Source organism: Rhinatrema bivittatum, chromosome 1, assembly GCF_901001135.1.
Source record: "Rhinatrema bivittatum chromosome 1, aRhiBiv1.1, whole genome shotgun sequence".
NCBI classification, from domain to species: domain Eukaryota; kingdom Metazoa; phylum Chordata; class Amphibia; order Gymnophiona; family Rhinatrematidae; genus Rhinatrema; species Rhinatrema bivittatum.
Genome location: NC_042615.1, coordinates 539,335,309 through 539,362,062, shown reverse-complemented (window position 1 = coordinate 539,362,062; position 26,754 = coordinate 539,335,309). Strand labels below are relative to the sequence as shown.

General features: G+C 46.6%; 1 protein-coding gene across 4 annotated transcripts in view; it reads right to left on the bottom strand.

The window, feature by feature from the left end:
- Positions 1–26,754, bottom strand: part of ECPAS (Ecm29 proteasome adaptor and scaffold) — a 338,465-nt gene that overhangs the window by 50,816 nt on the left and 260,895 nt on the right. For all 4 annotated transcript variants that reach the window (XM_029614666.1, XM_029614656.1, XM_029614672.1 and 1 more), the window contains exons 31-39: positions 26,215–26,294; positions 14,392–14,497; positions 14,018–14,065; positions 12,426–12,547; positions 11,289–11,439; positions 11,037–11,102; positions 10,400–10,489; positions 8,281–8,347; positions 5,248–5,339 (exon numbers count right to left, since the gene is read on the bottom strand). In XM_029614666.1, coding sequence (XP_029470526.1) covers positions 5,248–5,339; positions 8,281–8,347; positions 10,400–10,489; positions 11,037–11,102; positions 11,289–11,439; positions 12,426–12,547; positions 14,018–14,065; positions 14,392–14,497; positions 26,215–26,294 — 822 coding nt within the window. The remainder of the gene's footprint in view (positions 1–5,247; positions 5,340–8,280; positions 8,348–10,399; positions 10,490–11,036; positions 11,103–11,288; positions 11,440–12,425; positions 12,548–14,017; positions 14,066–14,391; positions 14,498–26,214; positions 26,295–26,754) is intronic.

Sequence of the window (26,754 nt, the reverse complement as noted above, 5' to 3'; positions counted from 1 at the left end):
AGGCTTCGAATACTCTCCAAATCCTTATGTATGTCAGGGATGTGGAGAACTTGTGTGCTCGGAGCAGGGTGTCAATTACTGCCCCCAAGTATCCGCTCTTCCTCAGGCGAGTCCTCTCAATGGCCAGGTCATAAGAGAGAATCGAGCTGGATCCTCATGGAGGATTGGTCCTTGTTGGAGCAGGTCTCTGTGTGGAGGGAGCAGGAGGGGGCTTCCTGTCAGCAGCCTTCGCATGTCTGCGTACCACGGTCTTCTTGGCCAGTCCGGGGCCACTAGAAGTATTGGTCCCCTGTGGTGTTCTATCTTGTGGATGATTGCACCCAATAGGGACCACGGTGGGAAGGTGTATAATAGAGTTTCCTGTGGCCAGGTCTGTACCAGAGCATCGATTCCCTGGGACTAAGGTTCCCGCCTGCGGCTGAAGAAGTTGGGCACTTGGGCGTTGGACCTGTTTGCCAGGAGGTCCATGGTTGGTGTTCCCCAACGGTTTACTATCAATTAGAACACTGTGGTCGACAGCCTCCATTCTTCTGTATCTAGACTTTCTCTGCTCAGGTAATCCGCAGCAATGCTGTCTTTCCCAGCGATTATAGCTGAGATCTCTTGAAGGTTTGCTTCCGCCCATGACATTAGGGGGTCTATTTCCAGACACCTGTTGGCTTCTGGTTCCTCCCTAATGGTTGATGTATGCCACTGTTGTGGCGTTTGTTATGACTCAGAAGGTGGACCCCTGTTCCGAGGTAGAGTCAGCGCTACCTAAAAGGAAATAATCCCCTTAGGTCTCTACCGAAGGGCGAGGCCGAATGCTGTAGCTGTAGAATGAAGACTTCACCCTGGAAGCTCAAGATCCCCCCAGGAGAAGCCTGTAGGGACCTGGCCACTGGGACTTAGGAGACTTCCTTGAAGACTGAAGAAAGTCTGGATGCAGGCGTCTCCTGCGGGTCGTGGGTTCCAGACGGCTGGCGCCTCCAGCAGGTCGTAGTAGTCTTGAGGACGGAGTCACAGAGTAGTCCAAAGCCGGTCCAAGGGTTTGGTACACAAGAAGGGTCGAAGTCCAGGCCAAAATCAAAAACAGGAGAAGGATCTGAAGCCAGTCCAGGAGAAGTCAGGAGAAGGGTCGCAAGCCGTACCAGGATCAAGCCAGGGAAAACACGAATGCCAGTCCAGAGGTCAGAAGCCAAGAGTCAATCCAAGGAGCAGGGAAGCAGAGTGGGACGAAGAACCAGGAATAAGAAGCTCTGAGCCAAACTCAGCCAGGAACCTTGATACCAAGGCAAGGTCTGAGGATCAGACCTTGCCTTAAATGCAGGAAGTGGAGAGAGGAGTCTCAGGAGGAGCCATGACAATTTCCTGTCATGGCTCCTTTAAATTTCCTCTTCAGCCGCGTGCGCGACTCTAGTATAGGCAGAGGGAGAGGAGTCAGCCCGGCCGAGGGAACCATGCGGCTGGGCTAGCAGCGATCGTGGCCGTGAAAACCAACACAGGAGAGGCTGCCTGCCACAGCAGGCGTCTCGGGACCACCCGACCCCTCAGGTAATGTTAGCGTTGCCGCAGCCGCCGGCCCGACCCAGGTTGCGACCCGCCACGGCCGGCGGCCATGACACCCGGTCCCGGACCATCGTGGTCACCGGTCCTAACAGCGCTGTCTGACATTACTCTGACTGATTTGTCTCAGAGTCTGTGTCTGAACTGTAGGCAGGCTAGTCTGACTGCCCGGGTTTCTAGGCGATTGATGTTCCATCCTGGGCGGTTAGCTCCTGGCAGTGTGCTCCCCATCCTCGTAGGCTGGCGTCCATGGTGAGCAGGATCCAAGTTGGTGAGGATAGTCTTACTCCCTGGCTCAGATGGCCTTCTTGTAGCCACCATCATAGCTGGGTCCGAACATTGTCCGGGAGCTGAAGACGTACGGTTTAGTTCTGGGACAGCGGATTCCATCGTGATAGGAGTGAGCGCTGTAGGGGTCTCATGTGAGCTCTTGCCTATGGCACTACTTCCAGTGTGGATGCCATGAAGCTGAGGACTTTGAGGTAGTCCCATGCCGTGAGGCGAAGCTCGCTCAACAGGGTTCGCAACTGGGTCATCAGTTTTGATCTCCTTGTCGGTGTCAGGATGACCTTGTCTTGTTTGGTGTCGAACCGGACTCCCAAGTATTCTAGCGATTGGGAGGGCTATAGACAGTTCTTGTTTGTGTTGACCACCCACCCGAGGCTCTCCAGTAGAGTTTTGACTCTGTTGGTCGCTTGGTGGCTTTCCTCTGGGGATTTCGCCCTGATCAGCCAATCGTCTAGATACGGGTGTACGAGGATTCCTTCCTTACTCAGTGTTGCTGCCACTACCACTATGATCTTGGTGAACGTCCGGGATGCAGTGGCTAACCCGAATGGTAGTGCCTGGAACTGGTAGTGACGGTCCAGGATCATGAAGCGTAGGAAATGCTGATGCTTTTGATGGATCAGAATGTGTAGGTAGGCTTCAGACAGAATCAGGGATGTAAGGAACTCTCCCAGTTGTATCGCCCTTATTACTGAGCGTAGGGTTTCCATGCGGAAGCGAGGAATCTTCAGGTGGCGGTTGACAGACTTGAGGTCCAGGATGGGCCGGAATGTTCCTTCTTGCTTGGGAATGATAAAATAGATAGAATAATGTCCAGTATTTATTTGTTGTGTGGGTACCGGTGTTACAGCCGCGGTAGTGGGGATTTGCCCCATTTGTTGGCTAGTTTCTCTAGTGCGCTTCCAAACAGGAGGGTTTCCCTTGAAGGGCATCCGTGTGAGTCTTATTTTGGAAGATGCATCGGCTGACCGGTTTCGGAGCCAGCATTGTCTTCTGGCTGCCACTGCTGATGACACTCCTCTAGCTGCGGTGCACACCAGATCAGAAGCGGCATCCGTGAGGAATGATACTGCTGGTTCCAGGGCTTCCCCAGGACTGTTGTTCCTGGTCTGTGATAAGCAGGCGCATGTCACTATGGCACAGCAGGCTGCTATCTGTAGAGACATAGCGGAGACATCAAGACTGAGGATGGATTCCAGATGTCTGTCTTGAGCATCCTTGAGTGCTGCTCCTCCCTCAACTAGGATAGTAGTGCGCTTCCAGACCACGCGGATCATGGCATCCACTTTCGGACATGCCAGGAGATCTTTGGCAGCTGGGTCAAGAGGGTACATGGCTGCCAGGGCATGCCTTCCTTTGAATGTAGTCTCTGGGGCATCCCATTCCAGGTCAATTAGCTGCTGGACGGCTTGTAATAGTGGGAAATGATGGGAGGTCTGATTGAGTCACTCTAGTAGGGGATTCGTCTTAGGTTCCCCCGAGGCACTTGTGCCCAGGATAGCGAGCTCTTTCAATCTGTGTGTGACCAGGTCTGGGAGCTCGTCCTTGGTAAAGAAGCGCCTCATGGTTCGGTGGGGCTCTATCCCAGGAGGGAGCTCCCCTTCCTCCAGTGATTCTAATTCCTCATCTGAGTTGTCCGTGTCCCAAAGGTGGGGCTTCTGGGCGTTGGAATCACTTCCCTGGGCATAGAGGATCCCGGGATGTTGAGGTCCTCTGGTAAGAGTTGTGGCCGTATTACCGGAGGCCCCGGCTGCATGTGGATGAAGGTATGCAGGCCTTTGAAGAATTTCACCCAGGAGATAGAGGCTGGGTCTAAATTAAGGGGAACTGCATCCCTGGGGGGCTCTGTTTGAGGGAAGGTCTCGCTGGGAGACGCCAGGTCCGGCGTACTGTTCGAGAAGCTGGAACCCGGTACTGGCTGGGGATGGCCATGGGCTGGATTCCCACAGGGCCGTGTCCTCCTCATGCTGTGCAGCTCTAATGTGGCATGCTGGGCAAAGGCCCTGAGCCTTGAGCTTCTTTTCCGGTGGTGCCATGGCTTATGCGCGTAAATTACAGGGCCCGGTGGCTTAGTTATGCGCTCTGGTGCGTTGAAGTTGTGCGCACAGATCGAAGTTATGTGCCTGGCATAGTAAGCGCGTGGCTATGCGCGTTGCTTGTGCGCTTGGTTCTTGGGCGCATGAAGTTGTGCGCACAAGGGATTTGTGCACACGGCTCGCCTCTGTGCGCACGGGTCGGGGCGGCGGACAGAGCGGCGAACAAATCAAAATGGTGATGGCGACCACGTGGACAATATGGCGACCACCTCGGAGGGTCTCCATGTGGGAGGACCCTCGGATCTGACCGGGGTCTAGCCCTGCTAGGGCAGATCAACCCGATGGCACTGGTCCCGGCAGGCGAACTGTGCGACTCCTCGAGCTTCGGAAACTGGAGACTTTTAAATAGATTTCTACCTTACCTTGTCTCAGTGCTTCCCGGTCTCGTTCCGGGCGGTCTCCGGCTGCGGGGGGAGAGGGAAAATACCTTCACCGCCGCGCTCAAAGTTGCACCCGCTGCCTCTCAGCCTCACCCAGTGTCGGGGGCTAGGTCCCCGCTGAGAGTCTGCCACCGGACCGAGGCTTACCTCCGAGGGATCACGGAAATTCTCAACTGGGGGAGGGACCCAATGGGTGTCAACACAGGAGAGCGGGGCTCGTCTGTAGAGGTAAGATTTTCTTCTTGTTTTGGTTTTCTTTGCTAAATTACTCTAATGTTGTGCTAGCATGCTTAGAGTCCCGAACTACTATGGAGACGGAAAATACCGAAGAGCTGCACTTCCTGCAGGGGTATTTGTACTAGGACTGACGTCAGATTGAAATCTGATCCGTCTCCAACTGCTATCAGGAGTACACTATAGCCATTGGTCCTGAGTCCATCTGCTACACACTAGGAAATGTTGCACTGATACAGAGCACCTGCACTGAGAGATACAGAGCTCTGCCTGCTACCTGCACAGCCGAAGAAGACTGAGGCAAGCTGGGAACCACGTGGTAATATGCACAGGCAGGCACACAGAGCTCAAGTCTGTGTGCTCTTTGGAGCTCCGCCACCTAGAGGCCCGGAGGGACGACCCCCCCAGTTGTCATGGCTAATTCAACTTGCTTATCTGTGGGAAAACCTTGAGGACTCATGGCCATGTGAAAAACATTAAGGCAATTATTAGTGATAAGGATTAATAGTTGCTGGACTATTTGCCTTAAAGCTGTATCTAAGCAGACTCCTGATCTGTAATCACAATTTTAAATGCAACATATTCAATGTGCACAGATCACTTTGAGGTACTCAGGTAAACACAAGGCTTTTAACTTAACATAAACCAAGCAAAACAACTACCAACACAACAGACTATAAGGAAAAACTCCTCCTTAGGCTCACCCGAACTAAATGTCCCAAGGCAAAAGCATATGACTTCTGCACCACACTGTTGCGATCATTCAATCCAGTGAGTAATGCGCTCATCAGTTTACCTGTTTGCAAAAACATAGAAACCAGCTGAAATGCTTTTATTAAGGAAACGCCAACCCTGCTATGCTGCAGAACCACAGGTAAAACTAATCCAAAAACCCGCACTTGAAAACCCCAAACTTTTCCTTTTATCTTTTTCAATGTGAATTCTATTTTTATTCCATTTTAAATGCTCGATTCACCTGTGTGATTCACACCGACTCTTAAATGAATGTTATTTTTTTATTTTAATTTTCATCTGTACTTATTCTTAAAAACATTTAATAGGTGTGTAGTGATGCTTCATAAAACTCAAGGAACACTAACCATTAGTGCCTTGCTCCATTCTTTAGTTTAATCATGAGCACCACCATCCACCCTTTAATTCTTTAATTAATTATTTAATTGCTAAAAAATGCTTTTTATTACTATAATTTAAAAAAAAAATCTTTTCTTGTTTTTATCTAAAAGTAAGTATGAAAAACACTGCAATTCAAACAGAGGATGTCAGATCGCCAACAATTCAAAACTGGAGCGTAAGATCCCAGATGGCACTTATCTTAACGTATGAGATCCTCAAAAGGTAGTCTTTCGGCTGCCGCAATTAAATAATTAATTAAAGAATTAAAGGGTGGATGGTGGTGCTCATGATTAAACTAAAAAATTGAGCAAGGCACTAATGGTTAGTGTTCCTTGAGTTTTATGAAGCATCACTTTTTCATGAGCAACTTATTTGCCTTAGACTCTCCCAACTGCTTCACAAGTTGCTCCAGATCCTCCCTGAACAGCAGCTTGCCCTTAAAGGAGAGGTTAGGCAACTGGGCATTACACCACACATCCACTGACCAATTTCACAACCACAACAGTCTCTCCACTGCCACCGCAGAGACCATATTCCTGGCAGAACTCCAAATCATGTCAGAGGGCATCCGCCACATAGCCCAGACCCGCCTCCAAACAGGAAGCCTGAGCAGAATCCGCAGTCATTTCAGAGCCCTTCTCGTGCGCCTTCTGCACCCAGCACAACCAGGCTCTCTGCTCAAGGCCAAAACCTCAAACAGCCTCAACAGAATTTCTAGCTTCCAATCTTGGATATCCTTTAAAGCAGCCAAACCTGCCAACAGCATTATTGTCTTCTTGGTCACTGCGGACACCGCCATATCCAACTTGGGAATCTTCCAAGACTCCAAGGTTTGTTCCAGCAAGGAATATAGCTTAGCCATAGCTCTGGCTACCTTCAGGCCTACTTTGGGAGACTCCTATTCCAGATCCACCAACTTTTTCACCTTCTTGAGCAAAGTAAACACCATAGGAGGTCCCTGCAGACCCTCTAGGACCAGGTTTATCCCTTCATTGTCCTCATCTTCCTGCGTGATCTTAATACCCAATTCCCCAACACCTGAGGAATCAGTGGACCTAGTTTCCCCCTGTGGAACAACTGGACCACAAGAGGGTAGTCACCTTTTGCAATCGGGACGTCATTCACATCCTGCATAGGATCCACTAAATCACTGGCCGGGACCTTTTCCGGTTCCACTGTACTACCCTGCGCTGATAGGGCACATCAACTCCTCCAGTGTACCCCCGACCTCAGCCATGGACCGTCCCAACCCAAGAAGATGCAGGGTCCCTCCAGAACCTGCCGGCTCCCCCCCTCCAAGAGGCTTCTTAGTCACAGGGGGCTTCCTGGGAAGCAGCTATATGGCTCCTGCCTCCTTCTTAGCCTTGTGAAGAAGCATGACAAAATCCACTGAAAACTGCTCTGAATCTGAAGAGGACTGATTCTGCCCATCATCCTCCTGGTCCCTCGGTCCCTTCCTTGCCACTAGGAGGACTTAAATAGACAGGAAAAAGTGGAGGAGGGGAGTCCCAATGCTCTGAAACAGCCTTCTGGCACCTGCCATTTGCTCTCAAAATGGCCGCTAGGCACCCAACCCCCCCCAGGGCCTGCAACACCGGTCCAGCCGATCTCGTGGTCCAACCATCCCCCGATGGGCCACGGAAGTCCCAGCCCCACCCGAGGCACACCACACAAAATGCAGTTGTACTGAGGCAAACTCCTCTCAAACTGCAACCACAGCAACTTTTCCCGCACTGAGCGGGCATCAACTTGAATCGTGGTCAGGCCTAAAAATAGCCCTTGCTGCTGAACAAACATTGCTGGCGGCATGTTCTCAATGCTAAGTGAACACCCGGTCCCGCGATCGGGAGGACTTTTGCCCTCACTCACCCAGCCCTGTCTCCCAGCAGCCTTCACAGTGGTTTTTTTTTAAAGGCACATGCACTGAACAAAAAGAAACAACCAGCAAGCAAAGAAAGCACAAAGAAAAGGGCTACTTCCCTGCTTCTGGATGCCCAGAGGAAGCAGAATCTGGAGGTGAGGACCCACAGAGTGAGGGAATTAGTACCCTGTTTCCCCCCTCCCCCCCCCCCCCCAACTGATAAGGACTGAGGTAGCTCAGGGATCATCAACCCTCCACTTGCCCTGCTCAACACAAAAGATGGCCCACGAAGGAACCTAACACCTTGGGGAGCCTTCCAAGAATCTTCTGTCTTCTTTCACTAATGTCTTTTTATTTTTATCATCTATCAAAACTCCAGATTGCAGGTTTGCACCTCTACCATCTGCTGGAGATGGAGAAATATTGAGGGACTGCAGGTAGCACTCTCGAATATATAGCAGTGCCTCAAAGTTTTGTTTTCTGCCTCCATCTGCTGGTAGGAATGCAAAAACCACTTATCAGGACTGATCTGGGGTATGAATAGGAATGGCAGTTTTTACAATTCCAGGCCCTTAGTGTAGCAAGCAAAAAAAAAAAGATATAACAGCTGAAGACACCTGGCAAACGCACACAGAGGGACAGAGCACAATAATCAGATATAGTTTATGATTCAACTGCAGTACAAGCAAGGACCCCCAACCCAACAGCATTGGATCTACTCCAAAAGGTTTGACAGACCTACCTGAATAAGGCGTCAAGTCTTGAGGACACTGGGATGTTAGCAAAACAATCACACTAGCGCATCCTCCCTTAAAACAAAAGAAGACTCAGTCAGATTCTGATTTGCATTAATTAGGATGCTGGCAGCACTTCAGAGCTGCACCCCAGTTGTACATAAAACTACTCCCCAGAGATTGGACAGCAGGGGTGGGAAATGGTCTCCAGAGAGCCACAGCAGTGTCCCTATGAAGCAATGCTAGCATACAACCGTAAAGCAAAGAGGAGCAGGTTCCTCTTCAGCCCAGATATTTGGTGCCTTCAAACTTTGGCATCCTAGTGTAATGGGATTGCTTGGCCTAAGTCTGACAAGTTTGGTTTAAGATATATTCAGAAGGTAGGCCTCAATGGACTCAATGTTCTCGCACAGACTCCACAACGTGACTGTAAAACAAGTGTGACAAGGAGTAAACAGGTGGAGTAATCAGATGTGCAGTCTCCGTGATACAGATGTTAGACTCGCAAGAGAATGCCAGTATGTTTTGAGAAATTGTATGCTTCTCTCAAAACACAGTTTCAGATGTGCAGACAAAAAGGCATAATTAACAGAGGCAGGGGAGGGAGATGGCAGAGAGAATCCCAAAACTTCAGCCAAATCGTAAAAAAAGTATTTGTATTACATTATTACAACTGTTGACTTTGCTGTATCTGTATCTAATCTTTATTGCATTGCTCGTAAAGTTTGCATTAATAATAAAAAACTACCTATTATTGGGATCTGAATGCAAGTTTATATTTTTTATTATTAATTCCACTAAGGATAAACTTCAGTGAGGAAGACTCCTGAGGGATAAACTGTGATATAGTCAGATGAAGTAGGTCTATGGTACAAAGAGGGAATCAGCCTGAGCAAGGGCGGGACACTAGCCACAGGTACAACCTGGCTACTCTGCAAGCATACCTCTCTAAACCTACAAAAAAGGCTCCTCTGAGGAATAGCTGTGGGTAGCAGTAGTAATAAGCAGATGATCACAGAGTCTATCCTGAAACACCTAGGCGAGTGCTTTTCCCTAAATCTGGGCCTGTAAGTTAACCCATGCATGCAGATTATTTTCTTCATGAAAGAATATTTTCATTTAAAATTCTGATAAGCTGCTATGTAGCCATTCCTGCCATTATATGGGTGTAATTTTTTTTTTTCCCAGTACCGACAAACTGACCAGGCCAGGACCGCAGGTTATGCCTCTCAATCTGCTGGAGTCAGAGATTATACTGAAGGATCGCAGGTGACACACTAGTATATCTAGGGGGTGTTTTCAGCTTTCTCTCTGACTCCATCTGCTGGAGAGGAGGCATAACCCAGCTGTCTGGACTGATCCTGGTACGTACAGGGAAGGGTGTAATTCAGCCTTCATTACAAAAAAAAGCCTGAATTAGCACAAGTCTGAAACTTGTGAGTAGTAGCACCAATCGTCAAGGCTTCATTGGCACCTGCATACATGTAAAGCACAAATGCAGCATGAAGAGCTGAAAAGATCTATGAAAGATCATTAAAGACCAGGGATATATAGAATAGAGATGTGCACTGTTAACACCTATTGGTTCGGGCTTCGTTTTTGGACCCATGTGGGAAATTTTCATTTTTCCCACGGTTCGATTTTTCTTTCGTGGGTCCCAATTTTCGTGTTAGTGCGCGCTAATACGAACTACGAATTTTTACAAAATTTGGGAAAAATTTTGTTTTTCGGTGCCCACGAACCATGACGAAATTGTCTTAATTCGTGAAAAACGAATGCACATCTCTAATATAGAATATACCCAGCTATCTTAAAGTTAGCCGGATACATTTATCTGGCTAACTTTGGGGGCAGATATATGGGCTTACCAGAGTTAGCCAGATAACTTATCCAGTTAACTCAAACGCTCCCTGATCTGCCCATTCCCCGTTGCTGAGTGATCCGGCTAAATACTTAAATCGGATAAGTCACTTATCTAGATAAGTGGCGCCTGCTGAATGTAACCCGATATTCAGGGGCGCCATTTAGCCAGATAAATCTGACTTATCCAACTAAGTCTGTTTTAAAATCAGGCTCTCACTGTTTAAATCATCCACCCCCACCAAAAAGAAAAAGAAAAGAAATCACCTTGGTACCAAGCCCGAGGGCACTTTTGATCAGGTCACAGAGTCTTGGAACCAGCTGTCCGAGGACTGACACATCCAGATGCTGCAAGCACTGTGAATGGAAGAGACGGTATCTTTACGGAGGATAATTTTAAAATGCCGTCTTGTAAAACTGCCTTCCCAATATGCGAGTAAAAATATGCATGTACAAGGTGTATGCCCACATTTCTTTCCCTCGTATCAGAGAATTGTTCTGGAAGGACGGGCAGACAACTGGACTTACACGTGCACTTTTTAATTGCAAAAAGTAGTATGTTCCTATATTCTGCATGGGGAATTACCCCACATATGTTAGCAAGTGTGAATGTGTGGGTTCTTTCCAAAGAAAAGGTATGTACACAGACTTTGCACCGGCTTAAAAAGGACCCACACAAAATGCTTGGCAAGGCTGCTCATTAGTGACAATGATCATGGAACTATGTTCTTTTTTTTTTTTTTTTTTACATGAAGTAGACACCCGTGCATTGAGACTTTGCATGGAGACCCCCACATGGGCCACTGAACAGCTTTCCATTGACTGCAGTTACTTCCAAACCCTGAGCTGGATGGGAGCCGGTAAGCTGCATGTGAATCCAAGACGCCCGGTACACCACACCTACCATATTGATGGTTTCCATCATGGGAGAGGATTTAGCGGCACTAAGCCTTGCATTATCCATAGCAGCCTATAAAGGAGACAGAACATACAAGCATCAGTCTCGCAAAGGGAGTCCCATCTTCTGCAAGGATCGGAAGCCACACGTTTGTTTTCTGTAACATGCTAAGAATTACTACGACCCGGCGATGGTGGTGTTCTTTGATGAAACAGGTTGCAGAATAAAACGCATGTCACACCTCTGCTCTGTGCTTACTTTCTCCTGCTCCGTGGCTCTTAGGCTCAGGTAGTTGAACACCTGGGGCTCCAGCACACTCAAGGACTCCAACAAGGCTGGGATAAGCTTCGGAGCGTGTGGTTTCAGCATGGCGCCGGCACTTTTACTGATTTTCACAAGAGTGTTAATGCTGGGGAACAAAAGGAAAATGGGAATATTGGCAGAGGTTACAACTTAAGAAATCAGTTTAGAAAAACAAAACTTAAAACCGAGAACTCAATTAAAATTATCCAGGTATACCCTACCTGGGTAACTTTGAAATCTAACTGGTTAAATAATGATTCCCAATTTAAAAAAGGCACAAAATATAGAGCAGGCCTATCAACCTTTTCTCATCTCAGTGAAACAAAATGTTGGGCTTGCCAGCCAAGCTCCCTTTCCCCCCCAAATAGAAAAAAAAATTGTCCCTCCAAGCAGCCACATTAAAAGAATTACCTTTGAAATACCAAAACTTTTCTAAGAAACATCAGGACAGGATTCAGCTACTCAAATTCGGGAGGGTCACAGATTTGTTGGTCATGTTGTTAAGGGGGGGGAGGGGCTGAGGGAGCAACGCAGTTAGCTCGTGCTCCTTTTTCAGTGCTAGGCAGTTATGTTATTGCTGCTAACATAGGGACGAGCAACAAAATCTTGCCTGCAAGAAAATGATTCCACAAATGAAAATTCGGGGCCCCCCCCCGAAACTATGCAAGCCCCGGAGCTGAGAAAGCAAAAACATTGAGGACTCACTGCCCTCCCAAACTGTCGTGCTGCTTAAGGAAGCCAGGACTGGCACTGGGGTTCTTGCTGTGACCAGCTCACAGAGTGCAGTCAGCCATGCCAAAACCCTGGCTCATTCATGCACTTGTGAGAGGTGGGATCTCCAAGAGTTAAAATACTACTGCCATTTCACTGTGGAGAAAAAAACAAAACCCCCTAAAGTAGAAGCCCCCACTCGCTGTGGGACTCCTGTGAAAACCATAGTCTGTTGTGATTTTTTTTTTTTTTTGGCTCTACATGTTTTTCTGTGCTCTCTTTAAAGTAGCATTGCCGCACGCCTGCTCCTATAATCAGACCTGAGGCATGCACACAGCAGAGTGATAGAAAGAGGGACACCACTTTATGCAAAGTACCCACCTGAGGGCTCGGACCTCTGTTACTGTGCTCATGATTCCCTTGTCCAGCAGACAGGGCAGGAGCACAGCAATGGTTCTCTGGCCCGATGCTCCTTTGGAGGGTTCACACATCCTTACGCAAACCTACAGGGGGGAAAAATACACAATTAAGCTACTATCAGAAGTAAAAGTGTGTCATTTTCTGGACAAAATCATGGAGTAGAAATTATTTGTAAAACGCGTATGTTGCATTCTCATGCATCTTCATTGTGGATATCCTGAAAATCCAACCAGCTTGAATAGTGGAGTGCCCTAGGGATCTGTTCTGGGACCACGGCCTTTTAATATATTTATAAACGAAATGGGAATGTGAGTGATCAAATTTGCAAATGACAACATTTTTCAAAATGTCAAATTGTAAGAGGATTGTGAGAAACTGCAAGGGAACACTGTAAAACTGGGAGACTGGGCATGCAAACGGCAAATGAAGTTTAATGTAGACAGGTGCAAAGTGATGCATTTAGGTAAGAATAACCCAAGTTACAGCTACATAATGCAAGGTTCCACATTAGGAGTCACCACGCAGGAAAAGGATCTAGATATTATCATTGAAATCTTCTCACTATGCAGCAGCAGCCAAGAAAGCAAATAGGATGCTAGGAATTATTAGAAAAGGAATGGAGAATAAAACAGAGAATATCATAATGCCTATGTATCGCTCCATGGTGCGACCTCATCTTGAGTATTCTGTGCAGACCTGGTCTCCACATCTCAAAAAAGACTTAAAAGAATTAGAAAAGGTAAGGGGAAGGACGACCAAAATGATAAAGGGGATGGAACAATTCCCCTATGAAGAAAGGCTTAAGAGCTTAGGACTCTTCAGCTTGGAGAAGATCCGGTTGAGGGGAGATATGACAGAGGTGTATAAAATTACTGGAATGGAACGAATAAACATTAATCAGTTGTTTACTCTTTCAAAAAATACAAAGACTAGGGGACACACAATGAAGTTACTAGGTAATACATTTGAAACTAATAAGAGAACATATTTTTTTACTCAATGCATAATTAAGCTCTGGAATTAGTTGCCAGAGAATGTGGTGAAAGTTATTAGTGTAGCTGCATTTAAAAAAAAGGTTTGGACAAGTTCCTGGAGGAAAAGTCAATTAACCATTATTAAGGTAGCGTTGCAGAAATCCACTTCTTATCCCTGGGTTAAGCAGCTTGGAATCTCTCTACCCTCGTCAGTAAAACGTTCTCTGTCTCCATCTGCTGGCAGGGATGCATAAACCCAGGAGTCTGGACTGATCTGGGTCCGTAAAGGGAACTACCCTCCTCTGGGACCCTGCCAGGTACTTATGACCTGGCTAGGCCACTGTTGGAAACAGGATACTGGGTCTGATGTGCCTTTTGTCTGATCCAGTATGGCAAATCTTATGTTCTTGCGACACTTAAGAGATTGGAGTGGCCTGCCCCCGTTCTAAAACATTACTCTTCTCACCCAGACACAACTAAAGAGCACCAGAACTCAGCCGAATTTATGAATAAAACTATGATAGCATTAACACACCCCAAAACATACAACACTTGCTATGGAAATATGGGGCTTTTTACCTTACTCAAAGTTTTCAGTGCCAACTCTGCAGCCTTTCGCACGGACTCCTGCAGGGGAAAACAGACATCCCACATCAAAACTCTGAGCTCTACAGCAGGCGTTAGAAAGAACAAACTGGAGTGCTTTCTGATCATGCACATTTTATGGATTACCACAGTCACTGCAAATATTTGGACAAAGAGAGCACAAAGCTTTACATCGTTGTCCAAAGCTCTTATAGCACGATATGCTACTATAGCCTGGGAACCACATGAGCCCTAGCTCTAAACTCTGTGCAGAGTAAAACTCTTGACACTCATTTGGCACAAGAGACCAGCGAGGTTATCTGAGTGGTTAATAAACATTTCAAACCGAGGAAGATACGTTTTCGAACCTTGATGTCGTCCTGCACTCTGAAGAGAGTTTCCCATATTTCTGGAATCTTGTCGATGATGTCATCCAACTGCCTTCCTCGCAGCAAATCGTTCAGTGCCAAACAGCTGCAACACAATCAATCTGATGTCACTTGTACAAGTCAAACACAGTCAGGGAGAAAGCATATTGTCGAGTTTAAGCCATTCATTTGCTTCAAAAAGTGGTCCATGGCAGCTTCCTAGGCAACAGAAAATGGCTCCCTGCAGAGGATGATGGGGGAGGCCTGTGCATGGTCCTCAAACTTAATTACAAACTTGCAAGCTGATAGGGCTTGCCAGAAGTAGAGTTCTGTAGATAAAATAGTTCCTTCAAGCTAGCTCTTGAGTTTGTCTGGTAGCCTCTATAGTGCTGGAATAAGCCTCCGGCTAGAGCAGTTTTCCTGCAGAGGTAACAGACATTTTAATACTGCTGAGGCTTTTCCTGCTGCTGAACGGCTGCGAGATTTTCAAATGCACAGAACTGGTTTGCCGAATCTCACTGCGAATTGCTGTTGTGCTGATGTCGTCAGCTTCGAACCATACAGCAGTTGACCTGGATATTTGATGATACTGTGCCGAGCAGTCCCTTTGGCTGCACAGCAAATGCTGGACTGAAGTACCCCAAAGGCTTGACATGAGCAGAACTTAAAAGATTTCAGCAGATGTCAAATTTAATTGTCCCTGCTACAAATTTCTTTTAAAGAAGGCTCTTCTTGATGGAGAGTCAGTCTGTTGTGAACTGAAACTCTCGTTGGAATTCAAAAATGCCAGAGGCTTGCACGTGTACAAAGAGGCAACTGCAGCTACGTTGCACATTTGTATTCATTTATGATAACAGAGTTCACAGTTCTGCATACTCCATATGATTAAAACTAAAATGGAGAAATTACTTACCTGATAATTTCGTTTTCCTTAGTGTAGACAGATGGACTCAGGACCAATGGGTATAGTGTACTCCTGATAGCAGATGGGAGACGGATTCAGATTCAACGCTGACATCAGCCTACATATACCCGTGCAGGAAGCTTAGCTCTTCAGTATTCTCCTCGAAAAGCAATTGTGGATATATGTGTGCTATAACAACTTGATTTACTTGATTAACTAGGACTGGTTCAACTGATTTCCAAACTGGAGACCACCAATGCACTCAACCGAATAACGCCAACACAACAAGTATGGGTGTCTTGAACTAGGGGTAATACCTGGCTTACCCATGCTTGTCTTGTTCTCGGGGTTTTCCACCCGAGTTTTCCAGATTCCGGGGCAGCCGTGGGTGGGATGCTGGGTCCATCTGTCTACACTAAGGAAAACAAAATTATCAAGTAAGTAATTTTTCCATTTCCTATCGTGTAGCAAATGGACTCAGGACAAATGGGATGTACAAAAGCTACTCCTGAACCGGGTGGGAGGCTGCCCGTGGTCCACTTAGTACTGCCCTTGCAAAGGTTGTGTCCTCCCGGGCCTGGACATCCAGGCGGTAGAACCTGGAGAAGGTATGTATGGAGGACCACGTCGCCGCCCAACAGATCTCGGCAGGCGACAGCATCTTAGTTTCGCCCAGGACACTACCTGGGCCCTTGTAGAATGGGCCTTGACTTGTAGAGGTAGAGTTTTCCTGCCTCTACGTAGGCCGCCTTGATTACTTCTTTGATCCAATGGGCTATGGTTGCCCGTGAGGCTGCTTCTCCCTGTTTCTTCCTGCTGTGAAGGACGAATAGGTGGTCCGTCTTTCTAACAGATTCCGAACTTTCCAGGTATCTGACTAGGAGTATGCCGATGTTTAGATGGCGAAGAAGGCATGAGTCTTCCGTGTCCTTATGTTCGTCTGGAGATGGCAGCGAGATGGTTTGATTAGATGAAATTGAGAAACCACCTTCGGGAGAAAGGAAGGGACAGTGCATAGCTGTATGGATCCCAGTGTGAACCTGAGGAACGGTTCCCGGCAGGATAGCGCTTGAAATTCAGAGATGTGGCAGGCTGAATTGTCACTAGGAATGCAGTCTTCAAGATCAGGAGCCGTAGTAACTGACCACATGTAGGTCTGAAGGAAGCTCCCGCTAGGAAGTCTACAACTAGATTGAGATTCCATAGGGGCACCGGCCACTTTAATGGTGGTTGGATTTGTTTGACCCCTCTCAGGAAGCGGGAAACATCTGGATGGGTTGATAGACTGATGCCGTCCACTTTGGCTCTAAACAGGCCAGCGCGGCCACCTGAACCTTGAGGGAGTTGAGAGACAACCCCTTCAAGCCGTCCTGCAGAAATTACAGTATCATGGGAATTTTGACTGTCCGCGGAAGGATCTCGTGGTCCTCATACCAGACTTCGAATACTCTCCATATTCGTATGTAAGCTAGAGATATGGAGAACTTGTGTGCTCAGAGCAAGGTGTCAATCAATGCCTTAGAGTATCCGCTCTTCTTCAGGCGAGTCCTCTCAATGGCCAGACTGTAAGAGAGAATAGAGTCGTGTCTTCGTGGAGGATCGGTCCTTGCTGGAGAAGGTCCCTGTGTGGAGGTAGGCACAGAGGGTTCCCCGCAAGAAGTCTTCGCATGTCTGTGTACCATGGCCTTTCTTGGCCAGTCTGGAGCCACTAGAAGTACAAGAGCACCACAAGGGACTATTTTGTGGATGGAGGAAAAGCATGCAGCAGGTCTTCCTGTGGCCAGGTCTGGACGAGGGCGTCAATTCCCCAGGATTACGGCTCTCATCTGCGGCTGAAGAACTTGGGAACCTGAGCATTGGATCTGGTTGCCAGTAGATCCATGGTTGGGGTCCCACAGCGGTTTATTATTAATTCGAAGACTGTGGTCGATAGCATCCATTCCCTTGGGTCTAGTCTCTCTCTGCTGAGGTAATCTGCAAAGATGTTGTCTTTTCCCGTGATGTGGGCGGCTGAAATTCTTTGCAGGTTTGCTTCCACCCACGCCATGAAGGGGTCTATTTCCAGGGACACCTGTTGGCTTCTGGTTCCTCCCTGGCGGTTGATGTATGCAACTGTTGTGGCGTTGTCAGACATGACTGACGGATTCTCCACGGAGTCTGTGGCCGAATCGTAGGCAGGCTAGTCTGACTGCTCGGGCTTCCAGTCTGTTTGTGTTCCATCCAGACTCTTCCTTGTCCCATTGTCCCTGTGCCATCAGTTCCTGACAGTGGGCTCCCTACTCTCGCAGGCTCGCATCCGTGGTGAGCAAGATCCAGTTTGGTGAGGATAGCCTTATTCCTTTGCTCAGGTGGTCCTCCTGTAGGCACCACTGGAGCTGTGTTCAAACCTCTGCTGGTAGCTGGAGGTGCATGGAGTATTTCTGGGACATCAGATCCCATCCTGACAATAGGGAACGTTGTAGTGTGCACATGTGGGCCCTTGCCCATAGAATGACTTCCAGGACTGATGTCATGAGACCGAGGACTTGGAGGTAGTCTCATATCTTGGGGTGAGCTTAGTTCAGCAGTTTTCGCAGTTGACCCATCAGTTTCCTTCTCCTTTGGGGGGGGGGGGGGGGGGGAGGACAACCTTATCTTGCTTGGTGTCGAATCGGACTCCCAGGTACTCTAGCGACTGGGAGGGCTGTAGGCAGCTCTTGGCTGTGTTGATGACCAACCCGAGATTCTGCAGTAGATTCTTGACTCTGGTGGTCACCTGGTGACTTTCCTCTGGAGATTTTGCCCTGATCAACCAATCGTGCAGGTAAGGATGTATGAGGATTCCTTCTTTCCTCAGGTATTGCCGCCACTACCACCATGATTTTGATGAAGGTTGGAGGGGTGGTAGCTAGCCCGAAGGGTAGCACTTGGAACCGGTAGTGATGGTCCAATATTGCGAAGCTTAGGAAGCGCTGATGGTCGTGGTGGACCGGGATGTGGAGATAGGATTCAGATAGATCCAGTGAAGTCAGGAATTCTCCCGGTTGTACTGCCCTTATGACTGAGCGTAGGGTTTCCATGAGGAAGTGCGGTACCCTCAGGTAGCAATGGATAGTCTTGATGTCAAGGATGGGCCTGTACGTTCCCTCCTTCTTGAGGACGATAAAATAGATGGAATAGTGACCAGTATTTTGTTGGTGCATGGGCACAGAGGTTATTGCCTTTAGGCTAAGTAGTTTTGTCAGTGTGGTTTCCACTGCCTTCCTCTTGGAGAGGGAGTAGCACGGTGATCTCACAAATTTGTCTGGAGGGATGCTGTGGAAGTCAGATAGTATCCCTCTCGAATGATGGTTAGGACCCACTTTGTCTGACGTTATCTTGACCCATCTTTGGTAGAAGAGGGTAACTCTGCCCCCTATGACTTCTTCCTGTGGATGGGTCTGTTGATTCTCATTGTGGAGTGCGGCCGGGGCCTGTACCTGTGCCAGCTCCCCTCTTGTTGTGTCTGTTCCGAAAGGACTGGGCCCTGCCTGAGTGGTGAGGTGCTTGGTATGTGTTTTTGTATGGTCTGAAATGCTGGGTTCCTCTGCCATTGGTTCTTTGGGGAGAGGAGCACTGGTTTCTTTTGTTCCTGTCCTCCGGTAACCGAGGTACTGGGGATTCGCCCCATTTGTTGGCTAACTTCTCCAGTTCGCTTCCGAACAGGAGGGATCCTTTAAAAGGCATTCTCGTGAGGTTCATCTTGGAGGTCGCGTCAGCTGACCAATTTCGGAGTCATAGTTGCCTTCTGGCTGCCACTATGGAGGAGACGCCTCTGGCTGAGGTGTGCACCAGGTCAGAGGTCGATTCAATTAGGAACGATATCGCCGGTTCTAATGTTTTGGCGGAAGAGGTTGCGTCCCTGGAGAGAGGCAAGCAGGCACGTGTCACAATGGCGCAGCAGGAAGCGATCTGCAGGGTCATTGCTGCGACATCAAATGACTGTTTAAAGATTGATTCCTGATGTCTGTCCTGGGCATCCTTAAGTGCAGCTCCTCCGACTGCGATGGTAGTGCGCTTTGAGATAGCGCAGACCATGGCGTCCACTTTTGGGAACCGTAGGAGCTTTGGCTGTGGGTTCCAGGGAGTATAGGGCTTCTAGGGCCCATCCTCCTTTGAAGCTATCCTCCGAGGCATTCCATTCCAGGTCAATCAGTTGTTGTACGGCCTGCAGCACTGGGAAATAGCATGAGACCTGACTGAGACCGACCAAAACTAGGTTAGTCTTTGGCTCCGTTGTGGCACTCGCGCCTGGAATGGCCAGGTCTTCAGGGTCAGAGACATGAGAGCTGGTAACTCATCTTCGGAGAAGAATTGCATCAAGGTTCAGTATGGTTCCAACCTGGAGGGATTTCCCCTTCCTCCAGGGAGTCAGACTCTTCCCCCAAGGTATCTGTGTCCTCCTAAGGAGAGGCTTTTGCTTGAAAGGGCGTGTCTGGGTAGGTGCGAGAGGAACTTGGGAGGTCTTGTGCTTCTGGTGGAGATTGGGTCTGTGTCGCAGGCGGTACCGATTGTGCCTGGACAAAGGTTTGCAGTCCTTTGAAGATTTCCACCCAGGAAAAGGTACCTGGGTCCATATTGAATCCAGTGGAGGCCCCCCTGAGTAGGCGCAGAGTCGGAAATACAGAAGTCCGGGGTACTATCATTGGTGAATCCGGATCCCTTTACTGGCTGTGAGGGGCCTTCCTTAGGTTCCCCCTGAGCCTCTTCACACTGCAGGCATAGGGTGGAGGCCACTTCAGGTTGTGTAGCTCTCAGGTGGCAGGCTGGGCAGAGGGCTTGTCCCTTGGCTTTCTTGGCCGGCGGTGCCATGATTTGTGTGCATGGAGTGGCTCAAACTCGCCTGTGCGCGTAGGTGCGTGCGCCGGGAGGCTTAGTTGGGCGTTCCAGTTGCGCCAGTGATGTGCATGCGGGGTGCGCGTGCAGGCTACCATTTTGTGTGCCTGGGTGAGATGTGCGCAAGGACCTATTTATGTGCTTAGGCCATTTATGCGGGCTGCTGTGCACATGGCATAGATGCACGCGCCGCTGTGCGCACAAGTCGGTTGTGCGCCCAGCTCGCCGCTGTGCGCACGGCTCAGTTGTGTGGACAATATGATGATCAAGGGGGGGAATGGCGCTGACGACCATGCGGGCAAAACGGCGCCCCCCCCAGAGGGTCTCCACGTATGTGGACCCTCGCACCGGATCGGAGTCTAGCCCGGACGAGGCTGCTCAACCTAATTTTACAGACGCCGGAAGGGACGATCTGTGCAGCAATTCGAGCCTCAAGACCGGAGACTTAGAAAAAGTTTTCTATCTTACCTGGTCTTGGCGTTTCCCGGTCTAGTGCTGGGCGGTCTCCGGCTGCAGGTTGAGAGGGAAATACCTTCACCGCTGCGCTCGATTCAACACCTGCTGCCTCTAAGCCACACTAGGGGCTAAAGACCATGCCGGGATCTGGCTACCAGACAGAGGCTTATCTCTGAGGGATCTCGGAAATCACCTCAGGAAATCTCGACTGGGGGAGGGACCCTTAGGTATCACCGCAGGAGAGTGGGGCTCGTCATCTTGAGGTAAGTTTTTCTCTCTTCTTTGTTTTAGAATTGCTAACACTATTCTAGTGTGTGGATGTGTCCCTATCTGCTTAGGAGACGGAGAAATACTGAAGAGTTAAGCTTCCTGCACGGGTATTATTGTAGGCTGACATCAGCGTTGAAATCTGACTCCGTCTCCCATCTGCTATCAGGAGTACACTATACCCATTGGTCCTGAGTCCATCTGCTACACGATAGGAAATCATTTTTACAGAAAGTAAGTGGAGCTTTTTTTTTTTTTTTAATGGAGAATTCTGTAGTACAGCTTTAAGTTAAAAGGTACATTTTAATTTAACAGCACTGTCTACTGCAACTTCCCAAATCTGGCCTGCTGACCCCACAAGCCAGTGTGACTTCAGGCTTGCCACAGTGAATATGCAAGAGAGAAATTTGTATATGCCAAGTCTACAATGTAAGCAAAATTTCTCTCATGCATTTCTAATGTGGGTATCCTGTAAAAGCAACTGACTGTGGAATCCACAAGACAGGTTTGGGAAGCTCTGCTCTACACCATCTTCCTGCCACATCTCACATGGTAAGTAATAAATACAGATTCAGTTGGTATATCCCTTTCTCTGAGGAAGGGATATGAGTTTAGACCTGAGCCTGAAGCAACTGGCCCAAGGTCACAAGGTGCTTCTGTAGGAGGAGAAGTAGGGATTTGGACCCTGAGTTCTCTGGTTCTCAGCCCATTGCTTTACTAGACTACTCTTCAATTTCAGAAACTCTATGGCTACTAAAATTCTGTGCAATAGGAAAGATAACTGACATATTTCCAAGATTTGCAGGAAATGTGATGGCCCATAAAAGTACTCTTTTGAATTCAGAAGCCGAAAGACACTTAATGTAGATATCACCTGGTAATATGCCTACCTCATGCAAAGGAGGTAGACCTCATCTGTCATCCAGGACTTTAGACAGTGCTGGGGAGGAGCTGGTTGTTGTGGCACATGTGGGCACCAATGATATAGGAAAATATGGGAGGAGGTACTGGAAGCCAAAAATGTAGGCTCTTAGATAGAAAGATGAAATCCAGAACCTCCAGGGTAGCATTCTTTGAAATGTTCCGTTTCACACGCAGGTCCCCAGAGGCAGGCAGAGCTCCAATCTTAATGCATGGATGAGGTGATGGTGCAAGGAAGAGGGATTCAGTTTTGTAAAAGTTGGGGAACTTTTTCCGAAGGGATGGGCTCCACCTTAACCAGGGTGAAACCAGGTTTCTGCCGCTAATCTTTAAGTATATAGAGCAGCTTTTAGACTAGAACAAAGGGGAAGTCAACAGTCGCTCAGCAGTGCATGGTTCAGAGGGAGATATCTTCAAAGGATACTAACGATGCATTAGAATTAGGGCATCCCAACAGTGAGGTTGCAATAATAAGAAAAGTAGCCCAAGTGTCTGTAAGAAAAAAGTCACCTGAGCTAAAAAAAAGTCTAATTTATCCCTATCAATTAAAAAGCAGAATGAAAATACAATCAAAAAACAAACTTTGAAATGTTTGTATGCTAATGCCAGAAGTCTAAGAAGTAAGATGGGAGAATTAGAATGTATAGCAGTGAATGATGACAGACTTAATTGGCATCTCAGAAACATGGTGGACAGTGCTATACCAAGGTACAAATTATATCACAATGACAGAGAGGAGCATCCGGGAGGTGATGTGGCGCTTTATCCTGTTGGATATGCTATCCCGGACATAATCACCCTGCATGAGACTAAATGCACAATCAAATCTTTAAGGGTAGAAATCACTTGTCTGTTGGGGAAGAGAATAGTGATAGGAGTATACTACCATCCACCTGGCCAAGATGGTGAGAGACAGACAGACAGTGAAATGCTAAGATAAATTAGGGAAACTAATCAAATTGGGGAAAGTCGACAGCCACTCACAGCACTTGGTTCGGAGGGACGTATCTTCAAAAAATACTAATGAAGCATTAGAATTAAGGCATCTCAACAGAGAAGTTCTAAAAATAAGAAAAGTAGTCCCATGTGACTATAAGTAAAGAATCACTTAAGCTAAGAGATTCCAAGTTATCCCTGTTAACTGAAAAGCAGAATGCTAATACAAACAAAATGCACATTTTGAAATGTTTGTATGCTAAGCCAAAGTCTAAATAAAATGGAAGAGTTAAGAGTGTACAGCAGTGAATAATGAGATAGGTATAACTGGCATTTGAGAGACATGGTGGAAGGAGGATAACCAATGGGATAGTGCTTTACCAGGGTACAAATTATATCGCAATGATAGAGAGGAGCAACTTGGTGGCACTTTATGTCCAGGAAGGTATAGAGTCCAACAGGATAAAGATCATGCAAGAGACTAAATGTACAATGGAACTTTATGAGTAGAAATCCCTTGTGTGTTGGGGAAGAGTACAGTAATAGGAGTATACTACTGTCCCCCTGGCCAAAATGATGAGATGGACAGTGAAATGGTAAGAGAAATTAGGGAAGCTAACCAAATTGGTAGTGCAGTAATAATGGGAGATTTCAATTATCCCAATATTGATTGGGTAAATGTTAGATCAAGACATGCTAGAGGGGTAAAATTCCTGGATGAAATAAATGACAGTTTTATGGAGCAACTGGTTCAGGAACCAAAAAGAGGGAACAATTTTAGATCTAATTCTTAGCAGAGCACAGGATTTAGTGAGAGAGGTAATGGTGGTGGGGCCGCTGGCAATAGTGATCAAAACATGATCAAATTTGAATTAACGACTAAAAGGGGGACAGTAATTAAATCCACGCTTCTAGTACTAAACTTTCAAATGGGAAACTGATAAAATGAGAAAAATAGTTTAAAAAAAACAAATGAAAGAGGCAGCTATATAGGTTAAGAGTGTGCAACAGGTGTAGACATTGATAAAAAAATACAGTCTTAGAAGTGTAATCCAGATGTATTCTACACATTAAGAAAAGTGGATGGCAGGACAAACGATTGCCAGCATGGTTAAAAAGGAGGTGAAAGAGGCTATTTTAGCCAATCAATCTTCATTCAAAAACTGGAAGAAGGATCCATCAGAAGAAAAGAAGATCAAGCATAAGCATTGGCAAGTTAAATGTAAGACATTGATAAGACAGGCTAAGAGAGAATTTGAAAAGAAGTTGGCCGTAAAGGCAAAAACTCCTAATATAAACTTTAAAAAAATATATGCGAAGCAGAAAGCCTGTGAGGGAGTCAGTTGGACTGTTAGATAGAGGAGTTAAATGAGCACTTAGAAAAGATATGGCTATCATGGAAAGACTAAACAAATTATTTGCTTCAGTGTTTACTGAAAAGGATGTTGGGGAGATACTCATTCCGGAGACTGTTTTCAAGGGTGGTGATTCAGATAAACTGCATCAAGTCACAGTGAAGCTGGAAGATTTAGAAGGCCAGATTGACAAACTGAAGAGTAAGCCACCTGGACCAGATGGTGTAAACCCCAGAGTTCTGAAAGGATTCAAACATGAAATTTCAGATCTATTACAATTAATTTGTAACCTATCATTTAAATCCTCCATTGTACCTGAAGACTGGAAGGTGGCCAATGTAACACCAATATTTAAAAAAGGCTACAGGTGTGATCCAGTTAACTAGTGATCAGTGAGCCTGACTTCAGTGCCGGGAAAAATAGTGGAAACTGTAATAAAGAATAAAATCACAGAATATTGAGATAGACATGGTTTAATGGGACACAGCCAGCATGGATTTACCCAAGGGAAGTCTTGCCTCACAAATCTACATTTTTTTGAGGGGTGAATAAACATGTGGAGAAAGGTGAACCAGTAGATGTAGTGTACTTGGATTTTCAGAAGGCGTTCAACGAAGTCCCTCATGAGAGGCTTCTAAGAAAATAAAAAAGTCCTGGAATAGGAGGCAATGTCTTTTTGTGGATTGCAAACTGGTTAAAAGACAGGAAAGAGAGTAGAATTAAATAGTATGTTTTCACAGTGGGAAAAAAGTAAACAGTTGAGTGTCTCAGGGATCTGTACTTGGACCAATGATTTTTTAATATATTTATAAATGATCTGGAAAGGAGTACGATGAGCGAGGTGCTCAAAGCCCTGGCTTTCCCTTCCTCTGGAAAAAGAGTGCCGAGACATCAGGGATTACCAACCCCCGGATCACCCTTCTCTACCCGAGGGATGGCCCATGAAGGAACCTAACACCTCAGTGAGTCTCTTCTTTCTTCTGTTCTTCCAAGAATTTAAGAAACTTCTAATTTTTTATTTTTATTTATTTATTTATTTTTAACTACGGACTGCAGGTTTGTACCTGTACCATCTGCTGGAGACAGAGAAATATTGAGGGACTGCAGGTGGCACTCTCGGTTATGTAACAGTGCCTCAAAAGGTTTTGTTCTCTGTCTCCATCTGATGGTAGGGATACAAAACCCACTTGTCTGTACTGATCTGGGGTACGAAAAGGAACAGTTATTTACTCTTTCAGACAATAAAAGGACTAGGGCAGGGATGGTGAACTCCAGTCAGAGGGCCGCAAATCTTTCTCATATGCGTGCTCATTGTGGATATCCTGAAACCTGGCCTGTTTGCAGCACTCGAGGACTGGAGTTTGCCATCCCTGGACTAGGGGGTACTCCATGAAGTCAGTATGTAGCTCATTTAAAACAAAATCGGAGAAAATTATTTTTCACGCAACACATCATTAAATGCTGGAATTCATTGCCGGAGGCAGTTAGTGTAATTGGGTTTGAAAAAAGATTTGGATAAGTTCCTGGAGAAGTTCATAAACAGCTATTAATAAGAATAGCAACTTGGGATCTATTTAATGTTTGGGTACTTGTCAGGTACTTATGGATGTGCATTTGCCATTGTTGGAAATGGGATGCTAGGCTTGATGGACACTGTCTCACCCAGTATAGCATTTCTCATGTTCTTAATGTGAAAAAAATCTATAATGTTATAAACAGCTTATGAGCCTACAGCCAAGGCATGTAAACCGGAGTGATTTGTAGTCCCTACAAGAACTTCGGTATATAAAAATTAAAAATAAATAAATAAAAATAAACAGATAAGAGAATTAGGAGATCAAATTCTTACATAAACAAGTAAAACTATACTTGCAGTACCAGATTCACAGATTACAATAAATACATATTAAACCTTAAACTGTATTCAGCCTTAATGAGCAAGAATTGACCCAGAGACAAAAATGGGGAGAGAACACCAATAACCAAGGGTCCCCAACATACAGAATTATCTATTTGGTTATTTCAAATTGGTCTCCCTCTCCTACATTCAGAGTTAAGAAGTAGTGGGATTTGGTGAATTTCTGGCCTTATTAACAATTCACCATTCTTGTATGCTAATTTCATCCATACCTAGATTCACGAATCCTCCAAACATTGCTGGTCAAATTAATTATTAGGTCTTGAAGGATTTCTGCCATATATTTATCTACCTGGAAAAAAGAGAAATAGAGAATTAATTCTTCTTTCAGTTTGGGGGGAGGTATCTGGCCCAATCACATTTCCTTACAGCTGTTTTTCCTTTTTACAGTTCTTTATTGGATGATCTGTTCAGCGGGTCTACTAGTAGTCATCACAGCTCAAAATATAAAATCTTTGAATATACAGCACTTCTTTGCCTTACCCCACAAGAGATATACACACACACACACACACACAGTCGGCACAATTTAGGGCCAGAAGTCACAGTGAATGCAAGAGAGCAGCAGCAAATGCTTTTAGCAAAATACTTGGCCCAATCAAATTAGATCATTGCATTGAGACCTATCCATTCTAATCTCACTTATAATGGAAAAATTATTTACCTGATAATTTCGTTTTCTGTAATGTAGACAGATGGACTCAGGACCATTGGGTTTATGCTACCCTGCCAGCAGCTAGGGACAGAGCAAG